The sequence below is a fragment of the Microtus ochrogaster genome, chromosome 7, assembly GCF_000317375.1.
Source record: "Microtus ochrogaster isolate Prairie Vole_2 chromosome 7, MicOch1.0, whole genome shotgun sequence".
NCBI lineage: Eukaryota > Metazoa > Chordata > Mammalia > Rodentia > Cricetidae > Microtus > Microtus ochrogaster.
Window position 1 is genome coordinate 48488537 of NC_022014.1, and position 10746 is coordinate 48499282.

The 10746-nt window shown below is 49.7% G+C and overlaps 1 protein-coding gene and 1 pseudogene across 1 annotated transcript in view; both read left to right on the plus strand.

Moving 5' to 3' along the window:
• Maml1 (mastermind like transcriptional coactivator 1) overlaps window positions 1–5384 on the plus strand; it is a 37926-nt gene extending 32542 nt beyond the window's left edge. The window contains exon 5 of the mRNA XM_005350153.3: window positions 2276–5384. Coding sequence (XP_005350210.1) covers window positions 2276–3255 — 980 coding nt within the window. The 3' untranslated portion in view covers window positions 3256–5384. The remainder of the gene's footprint in view (window positions 1–2275) is intronic.
• A 3873-nt stretch (window positions 5385–9257) lies between these two features.
• The window catches only part of LOC101993313, a 7712-nt pseudogene continuing 6223 nt past the window's right edge, over window positions 9258–10746 (plus strand).

The window sequence follows — 10746 nt, forward strand, 5'->3', positions numbered from 1 at the left end:
GAACTCACAGAGATCGCCTGCCTCTGCCACATGCTGGGATTAAAGGCATGCGCCACCACCCCCTGGGCTTCACACCTATTTTTTAAAAGTTATTTTCATTATGTCTACATTTGGGGTCTTATGTGACTGTGATGCTGGAACCTGTGGAGGCCAGAACTATCGTATCCCTGTGGAGCTAGGGTTATGGGCAGGTGCTAGAGACCAAACTTAGGTCCTCTGCAAAGCTCAGGCCAGAACCAATAGGCAGCAAGCCCCAACCAGACATGGTGATGATACCAGCACTTGGGAGATAGAGGTGGGAGGATCAGGAGTTCCAGGTCAGTAAGTAGGTCTCTGTAAGAAAGGAGAGGACTGCAAAGTCATCAGTTGGTAAAGTGCTTGGAAGGCTGAGGACCCCAGTTGATCCTCAGCACCATGTAAAAGTCAGGTGCTGGAGCATGTGTGTGTAATCCAGGCACCACAAAAAGAGGCAGGCAGATCCCTGGAGCTTTCTAGCCAGTCGTCTAGCCCAGTTAGTGAGCTTCAAGCCAGTGAAACAAGATGGACAGCTCCTGAGGAACTAAGCTTAAGGTCAGCCTTTATTCTCCACATGCTGTGCCTGCACGCACACACACACACACACACACACACACACACACACACACACACACACACACACACACACACACACAAGAAGGGCAGACACAAGTTTCCTGAGTTCAAAGGCTTGTGCTCAGTAAATACCTGGTAATTCCATGCTAGATTTCTGCCTCCCTCAACCACCTTGTCACCTTATGTCATAAATAACAGGGTGTAGAGAGATGTCTTCAGCTATATATAGCCCTTCCCAAATTGCCACTGCCTCATCCAGGAGCCACCGTACACCAACAGCCATACCTCAACAGAACTAAATTGTAGTTTCAGGCTTTACTGTCCTGCTCTTGACACACCCTAGTCATGGCTGGCTCTTAATGTCATAGCTTGTCACAATTCTGTTCCTTCACAGCCCCTCTCCTCTAAACTGTCATATTGTCAAACCTGCATGTGGGTACACATTTGTGTATATGTATGTGTGCTTTTATGTGTGCATCCATGAGTTTGTGTTCACATGTATACATGTGCATTGCATGGGTACATATACATGTGTATGCATGTTTTGTGCACATGTGTGCTTCTTTGCTGCTGGTGAATGAACTCAAGTTTTTGTGCATACTAAGTAAGTGTTCTACCTACTGAGCTACACTTCCAGCCCTAAATTCAATTCTGAGCCCCTTTCTTTGTGAAGACTGTTCCGTATCTTAGACCTTCAGACCCCTGCTTCCTATATCCTGCTGCTCAGACTTTGACCCTTTCACACAGTGTTGTGGCTTGCCTTCCACCGACAGATGCTGGGGTATCTGTCTTGAAATCCCTAGGTCCTAACTGAGAAAAACTTTGTTGGATGCTTAATAAGAAAATGGACAAGAGAACTGGCTTCACTGCTCTGGAGTTTCCCTTTGTCCTCTGTTTCTGAGTACTGTCCTTATTCCACTGCTCATGAGGTATGGGGGTTTTTGTCCATGAAAGAAGAGCTGCGTCTTAGGTCTAGATATCTCCACCACACTAGTAGGAATGCCAACGTGGTCTGGCAAGATGGCTCAACAAGTAAAGACATTTGCCACCAAGTCTGATGACCTGAGTTTGATTCCTAGGACCTACGTGGTGAGGAGAGGAAACTGTCCTGGCTAGTTTTATATAATCCTGACACAAGCTAGCGGCATTTGGAGAGAGGGACTCTCGGATGAGAAGAATGACTCCATCAGACTAGCCTGCAGACATGCCTGGGGGCATTAGTGTGGGAGGGCCCAATCCACTGTGGGTGTTGCCACCCCTGGGCTTCTGGTCCTGGGTGGAAAAGAAAGCTGACTGAGCACGCCCTAGTAAGCAAGCCAGTAAGCAGCATTACTCCATGGTTTCAGTTCCTGCCTGGCGTTTCTGCCCCTGACTTCCTTGAATGATGGATTGACTATAAGCTATAAGATAAAATAAACTGCCAGGTGCAGTAGCACATGTCTTTAATCCTAGCACTTCGGAGGGGGAGGCAGAGGGGGGGAAAGGATGAAATAAAGCTCCCCACGTTGCTTTTGGTTATGGTGTTTATCACAGAAGAAACCATAACTAAGACAGGAACCAGCTTCCCACCTGTTGTCCTCTGACTTCCACACGCTTGTTTGGCACTAAGCACCTGCACCTACTCACACATGTAAAGGAGAAAAAATGAATGCCAATTTGATTGCTAGAATTTTCTGTCTTCTAGGACCTTCTGCTGCTGTGACTGGCATAAACAACTTGGGTCCATCCAATTCCAGCTGTCCTCGAGTGTTCCCGCAACCTGGGACTCTGATGTCAATGGGTCCTGGACATGCTCCTGTTTCGTCTCTCCCCTCCAGCTCAGGCCAACAGGACCGAGGAGTGGCCCAGTTTACTGGGTCCCAGAGCTTGCCACAGAGCAGCCTTTATGGCATGACCTCTGGCCTATCCCAGATAGTCGCCCAGCCCCCACCACAGGCTACCAGCACACATGCCCACCTTCCACGGCAGACCAATGTGGGCCAGAATGCCTCTGCTCCAGCTGCCTATGGACAGAACTCTCTGGGGAGTGCTGGTCTCTCCCAGCAGCACAATAAGGGAACCCTGCCTCCTGGTTTAACAAAGCCACAAGTCCCAAGGGTGTCAGCAGCCATGGGAGGCCAGAATGCCTCATGGCAACATCAGGGAATGCCAAACCTGAGCAGCCAGGCGCCAGGGAGCAGCAGCGTGAGCCCCTTCCCTGCAGCTTCCGGTTTCCACATGCAGCAGGCTCACCTGAAAATATCTGGCCAGCAGTTCTCCCAAGCCATGCCCAGCAGGCCCATGGCCCCCATGAACTCAGCAGGTGCAGCAGGGTCACTGCTGCCCCCGGTGAGCACACAGCAGAGGAACAGTGCCCCTGCACCCGCACCTCCCCAAGCAGCCCCTCAGCAGGGCTTGCCTGGCTTAAGTCCTGCAGGACCTGAGCTGGGGGCCTTTAGCCAGAGCCCCACTTCACAGATGAACAGCCGGGCGGGGCTGCACTGTACTCAGGCCTACCCTGTGAGGACCATGGGCCAAGAGCTGCCCTTCGCCTTCAGCGGACAGCCGGGCAGCAGTGGGCTGTCCAGTGTGGCTGCACACACTGATCTGATCGACTCACTGCTGAAGAACAGGACTTCTGAGGAGTGGATAAATGAGTTGGATGATCTTCTAGGGTCACAGTAACAGAGAAATTTGTGGTGTTTTCCATGTTTAGACATCTTATTTTTGTTCTCAGATTCAAGAAAGAACAACTACTTTGGACCAAAAGCCCATGGCCCAGAGAACTGGGCCAGTAGAACTTAAGCCACGGCTGAAGCCAGCTCTGGTCAGTATCTGCTGGTCCGTTGGGCTGGCCCAGCCCATTGGCATCACTACCTGGGACTGGGATAGCAGGATAGGGGTTTGAAAGGTGGCTTCCTACCCAGATGACCAAAAAAGCCAGTGGAAACAAGCCCTGCCATGTCAGACTTATCAAAAGTAATGTGCTGTCTTTTTACCCAAGATTTCTCCACTTGCCTCAAGGCTGGGAACAAATTTCTGTTGAAATTTTTAAATAGAATTATTTGCATTTTGTAGCATAGAAGTAATTGTTTTAATTTAAGATTTTTAAGCAGATTAGGATGGGTGGTGGTTGTATTCATAAGTGGCACTGGAGACCGAGGGTTTCCTTATGATCAGGAAGCCACAAGATGTTAGGTGTAGTGGTCCAAATAGGGTCCTTCCTTAAAGCTCCTACTTCCTGGCTGCCATTCACTCTTCAGGATACTGGGCCCCCATGGAGCCCCCTCCATACCCTGGCATGGCTAAATGCTGAAGGTGGAGATTTAGGCTCTAGCCTTCTGCATCTCTGACAACCTGTATTTACCACAGTAGAAGTGCCATTCAGTTGTGCACACATCCTTTCTTCTCCACATCATCCCCATGACCCTTCTTCTGTCTGCCTCCTCATCTTCTCCCAGCCAAAATGGGAAACGGTGATTTACTACATTAAAAGAGGAAAAGTCAAACTCCGTAGGGAGCCTAAGCCTTGCACAGGTTTGGGGAAAGAAGGCTGCAGGCAGCCCACCACCTAGGAGTCACTTTATTCTTTATCCGCCATGCGTCTGCTCCTCCCACGGCTGATGATTTGCACTTTTAAAGTGGCTTTAACACTAACCCACCCTTGCTAAAGATGTGAGTGGATTCTCTTTGAAGGTCTGTTGATGGACGTGTCTTAGCAGAGAAACCGTGAACTAGAAAATGGCAAGGGGGCTGCTGACAGCACTTGCCGTATCACGAGCAAGATGGTGCGCACAGAGCAAGACCTTGAACACGATGGCGGAGGGAAAGAAAGGTTCTGCTGGAGTGACCTGCGTGCAGAGTGGTCTGCAGAGAAATCACAGCTCCGCCCACTGTCCTGGGTCCCAGAACACTTCATCCAGTGTAAAGAACTGAGCCAAGGAAATGACAAGAGCAGCCTGCGCACTCAGAGGGTCGGAGGGTACACAGTGCTAACTAGATTGCACCGGCAGTGCCTTTTTCGCTGAGGGCACCTGTGCTCTCAGGTCCTCGTCTCATAGCCATTTCTCCTCCACCTGTCCTCCCCAGAAACTCAGTTCAGCGCTCAAAGAAGCAGGTGGATCATATAAAGCCAGTGAAGACGCCACCCTCTGGTAGTTCCCCAGTCGTAGGGATAAGAGGGTGGCTTCAGCAGGTTCTCTACCAAAAACATGGCCGAGGGCTGGAGCCGGATCCTGTTTCCTCTTCCAGCCTCCTGCCCCCATTGCCCAGGGCACGCCAGCTGCCCCGGCACTCTACCTTAGGCCCAGGTTGGCCGCACAGGCAGTGGGCAGCTCACTTGCTGCAGTGTCATAGCAATAAAATGTGATTCTTGGGGTCCCCCCAGAGCTGCCCACGGCTTTATTTATGAGTCTGGCTTTGAGGAGTTGGGAAGAGGTGACCCCACTTCCTCGCACAGCTCATCTCCTCAGAGCCACGACTCAAGAAGAAAAGGGTGCTGGGACTTCCTTACACACATGTGCTTTGTGTAAATAAATGTTTACAATTTTATATTGAAGATGATTAAGTGTTAGAGTGTCCAACTGTATATTTTTTACTTTTATAGATTTTAAAACTGATCCTTTATATGTGTTTGGAGCTATGATAAGTTTTATGGTAAGCAGTTGGTATTGTGAACTTTTTATGGTCATCAAAAGTGCAGAAAAGTCCTATTAATCCCCTTATTCTGCTTCCCTTAGCTCTGGTGTACACCAAAAAGAAGTCTCTACTTTCCTGTGTTACAAAAATAATAAAAAATATTTTACTAGTATGGAAACCACCAGTGTGTTTAACTCCTGTGGGGTGGAATAGCAAGGGACATTTGACAGCTATCAGTTCTCCTGCATCTGTTGGGGGCCCCACTCTGCTAGTGAACCTCTGGCATGCTGCAGAAGAGCAGTCCCTTCACTGTGGTCAGACCAAGACAGATGTGGAAGTGAACACATTCCAGGCCTCCAGGAAATCAAAGGAAGCGGGAACAAAAAGCTGGGACTGGTGGCTAGCAATGAACACTGGAAAAGAGCCAACTAAGATGAATCTCTAAAAGCCTTCTTGATAGCTCATAATGATCTTCCGGAGTACTTTAGCCTCCTGAGTGCTGAAGTTAGAGACACCACTATGCCCAGATAGTAAACCTCTCAAATTTAAATTATTCAGCCACAAGTATTTTTTGTATAGGGACAGAGAATGAACTAAGGACTGGTGCATGTCAAACAGAAAGGGACAACATGCTAAGGCACTACAGGACATTGCCTGTAGGACCCAGTCCAAAGGACTATCAGTGCTAGATTGGGGGCAGGGAGAGCCCTTGCTGTGATTCAGGACTTGCCACCTTGGCAGAACCCGCAGCAAGCAGTACCAACAGGCTTGGCCCCTGGAAGTTTTGAGGACGTCGCCATCCTCACTACGGGAAAGCCACGATGCAGAAGTAACTGTCAGATGGTGGGGAAAGGAAGCAGACATTCATAGGTGCAGCTGTTGTGGGGTGGAGCCCTCTGCTTGGTGGGCCAGATACATGCCATTCACCAGAGAGAACGCATGTGTGGGAAGCCAGCCCAGGCCTCTGTGAAGCTATGTGTTCCTACAAAGGCCAGCTTGCCAGTAGAAGAGGTGCCCTGATAACAATGAAGATTAAGGCTCTTGAAGGAATGGGGCCAGGAGGGAGCTCAAGACCTCCCAGAAGCCAGACGGGGTCAATTATAAGGAGACTGAGACAGAAGAATCATAAATTCCAGGTCAGCCTGGGCTATATAGTGAGACCTTGTCTCAGAAACAAAAAGCAAACTCGAGAGCATTGGTGTACTCATAAGTGTCCAGGCTGGAGGGGCAGCCAAAAGCTCCTGACCAGTCTGGGCTAGGGAGATATCCATGGACAGGAGCACAGCCACGGGGACCTACAGCCACTTCACATCTAAGATGCTCAGTCTGTGATTGCTCCACTTTTCCACAGTGGGAATTCGATGTGAGGAGGTCAGGAGAAACTGCTTCATTATCTGAATTTGGGTGTTTTCCCAGCCCACCCACACACAGCACTGCCTTGTCACGATGCTTGCTGCTGACGTAAGTGCAGCTCCTAGGTGCCACAGCATCCTGAAGGAGGATGGCGGCTTTGCATTTCACGGTTACTGAGCTGGCCATGTGTACAATAATAAATGTCTTTAAATTTTAAAATATGCCACATGGAATATGAGCAGTGTGTCATGTGTCTAGACTCTAGCACTCAAAAGGCTGAGAAAGAGGCTCATGTGAGCCCAGTTTGAGATAGCACATAGGAATGAAAGGAGGAGGGAGGGAAGAAAGGAAGGAAGAAAAGAAAGTTGGAAAGGATGAATTTAAAAAGAAAAGATGGGGAGTGGGTAGTTGGCTCAATAGTTCAGAGCACTGACTGCTCTTCCAGAGAACCCAGTTTCAGTTCCCAGCACCGACATAGCCCCTCACAACCATGTCACAACCATCTGTAACTCCAGTTCTAGGGATCCAACACCTTCTCCCAACTGTGAGGGCATCTGGCATGTGCATGGTGTATGCTCATACACGGGAGGCTAACCAAACAATTCTGAAGGTAGGAAGATAGCATTGGATCAGTAACAGGAGCCTGGGTCAGCTGGAACGCTGCTGACCTGGTTACCATGACAACCCTGGAAGACCTGCAGCTGCTGTAGCACTATCACCCAGTAGCTACCACCTAACACCAGCTCTAACCCGAAGCCTAGCACCACAAGCAGCACTGCTCCCATGACAGGAGCAAAGAGGTTATCTCAGTCAAGGTTGTGTTTGATGTAAGACGTAGAAATGGAGGCCACACACAATAGCACCCGCCTTAATCCTAGCACTCGGAAGGCATAGGCAAGTGGATCTCTGCAGATTTCAGGCCAGCCTAGACGACATGGTGAAACCATGTCTCAAAATCAGCACCCATTGGAAGTACCTCCAAAGAATACAAGTTCAATACTGAGGTAGAAATGGATTCAGAGGTGGCCAACATTACAAGCCCTGGTAGAGGGATAGCCCACGGCAGTAAATCCACAGCAGAGGGAACCACTGTAGGCGCTGTCCACTTCCTAGGGACTCTTCACGCAATAACCAGCAGGATTACCCCAACGGTGTGAGGGCAGGAGTGGCAGAGCACTCTTGAAGGCCAAACCCAACAAGGCCAGCCCTTCAGCAGGTGAAAGCTCCAAGTTTCCACCTTCCTGTGCTGGGAGAGTGATGGACTGCTACTAGCCACAGGGAGGACAGGAGGGTAGACCAGTGAGACAGTGTGGATACGTGACACACCAATTCCACAAGGCCCTTCCTTGCCGAAGAGCCTAGAGAGGGTGGCAAGGAAAGTCAGGACCCAAGGTCAACAGCCCTCTCAACATCAGTATCAACAGTGCCAACTGTCCACAAAGAGGCCCAGAGAACCCTAAACCAAAAGATGGCAGGGACAAAATTGCTCGTCCACCAGCTGAGAACCTGACCCCTCCCCAGGCTGAACAGGGCAAGGCTGAGCATCAGCTGGCTTAACATCTCAGCTCTTATCTGGCTTAGCCATCCACGAAATGAGTGTACAATCCCAGCTGCAGGAAATGGAGTTCAGGGCAGAAAGCCCTCGGTGCTTGCCTTAGCCATTGACCAGACACGCTCGAACTATCTGCATCTTCACAAAGTGGGGGTTTTATCATTTTACCCAGAGACATCTTTCCGGTAACGATACTCTATGTGCTTTCCTGCTGCCGTAATAAACACCGGAAGCCAAAGCATCCTGGATCTTACAACTCTCAAGTCACAGGCCCCCAAACTGAGAAAGCAAGGCAGGAGCTCAGGGCAGGAACTGATACAGAAGTCATGAAGAAACTCTGCTTACTCCCCCATGGCTTGCCTGACTTGCTTACTTCTTCACCCCAGGACCACCACCAGCCCAGCAGTGACATGATCACAGTGGGCTGGACCCTCTGGCATCAATCTTTAATCAAGACAATGCTCCACACACAGGCCCACAGGCTAGTCTGATAGAGGCTGTTTGGACGGAGGTTATTTCTTCCCAGGTGACTCGAGTTTTTAATCAAGTTGACAAAACTTAATACAATTTACCCCTTGTCAACTTCACACACAAAGCATCACTGTTAGCCCATACGTTTCATTTCTTCCTTGTACCAAGATCATGTTAATACTAACACCAAACATAGTACCACTTTGGAAGTCCCACAAATTTAAAAAATCCAAACACAGGGGGCTGGAGAGATGGCTCAGTGGTTAAGAGCATTGCCTGCTCTTCCAAAGGTCCTGAGTTCAATTCCCAGCAACCACATGGTGGCTCACAACCATCTGTAATGAGGTCTGGCGCCCTCTTCTGGCCTGCAGGCATACAGACAGATCATTGTATACATAATAAATAAATAAATATTTAAAAAAAAAATCCAAACACAGCCAGGCAGTGGTGGCGCACGCCTTTAATCCCAGCACTCGGGAGGCAGAGGCAGGTGGATCTCTGTGAGTTCGAGGCCAGCCTGGACTACAAGAGCTAGTTCCAGGACAGGAACCAAAAAAGCTACAGAGAAATCCTGTCTCGAAAAATCAAAAAAAAAAAAAAATCCAAACACCGGGGACTTGGCAGGCAGCGTGGAGTGGGAGCTGGAGCCACCACCTACACAGCTGCCAGCAAGATGTCCTACATCTTCAAGTACAGACATGTCTACAGTAAGCCCGCCAGCAAAGAGAACTGCTACAACCCGGTGGCCATCACACACAATACTCATGACAACCACTTCTGTGTTGTGAACCGATTTCATTGCTGTGGTCACTGAACGCACCATCAAGGGGCCTTCCCCATCATCCCCCTTGCACCAGATGGGAAAGTTGAACCCTCACTACCCCAAGGTTTGTGGGCCCAGAGGGGACATCTTGGACATCAAATAGAATCCTTTTGATGACTTTGAGATCACCTTCTATTTCCAAGATGCCATGATTAAGATCTAGAACATCCCCAAGCAGCCGTTGGCAAGGAACCTAGCGAACAAAAAGGAACTGTTGGGTTCCCCATTGCTGCCAGCATCCTCTTCAGTGCTGGCTATGACTACAAGGTGATGGTGTAGAACCTGGACACAAAGGAGTCTGTAGCTGCAAAACCCGTGAAGACAATCACCTGTCACCAAGGTGTGATCCTCTCCGTGTCCTTCAACACCAACGGCAGCCTGCTGGCCACCACCTGTAAGGACCCCGGACTAGGGATTGTCCTCCAGGAAGCCAGCTACATGGGGCACCAGGCCAACAAAGTGCTGCTCCTGGGGAAATCTTGAGAAACTGCTATCCATGGGTACATCCCGATGCAACAACCGGCAGATGGCCCTGTGGGGCCAGGACAACCTTTCTGTGTCCCCTCACAGAGGCAGACCTGGATAGCTCCTGGGGTGTGTGTTTCCCTTCTGCGACTCAGACACAGGCATGCTGTACATTGTGGGGAAGGGAGACGGGAGCATCCGGTACCCTGGGGTGAGCACTAACAAGCCTCACCTGAGCTAATTGATTGAGTACCACTCCGACAACCCACAGAAGGGGATCAGCTTCTAAGAGTGCAAAGCATTTGGCAGATGGAGGCAGGAGGATCAGGAGTTCAAGGTCATCCTCATCTATATAACAAGTTTGAGGTTGTGGCAGGCTTATATGGGACCTTGTGTCAAATAAAAGGAAGAAAAGAAAAAGAACTGGAGTAACCATATAAGGAGAATTTAGGAAGCCAGTTATCATGCCAAAGAAAGGTCTCCACATGTCTTCCTGTGAGATCTTCCACTTCCACAAGCAGATCACAACCAAAAGCCTCATTGATTGTACCCTGGAGGTCAGAATCCTACCAAGAGGACATCTACCTGCCTACGGCAGCAGTTCAGCCTTCCCTGACAGCCCAAGAGTGGTTCAGCAGAATGAACAGAGAGCCCCCCATGACATCCCTTAGACCCGGCTCTGAGCTGCTAGACCCCCGGCCACTGCCTCCAGAGAAGAAACTTCTCTCCAATTCTATGGTCCAAATTTCATCTGGGCCCTTGGAACCATGACCACCAATGATGTCCAGACACCAAACAGAAGGCGCCAAAGTGGGCCACAGAGCAGCAGCGGCTGGAGAAGTCCTGGCTCACCAGTGGCTTTTTTTTTTTTTTT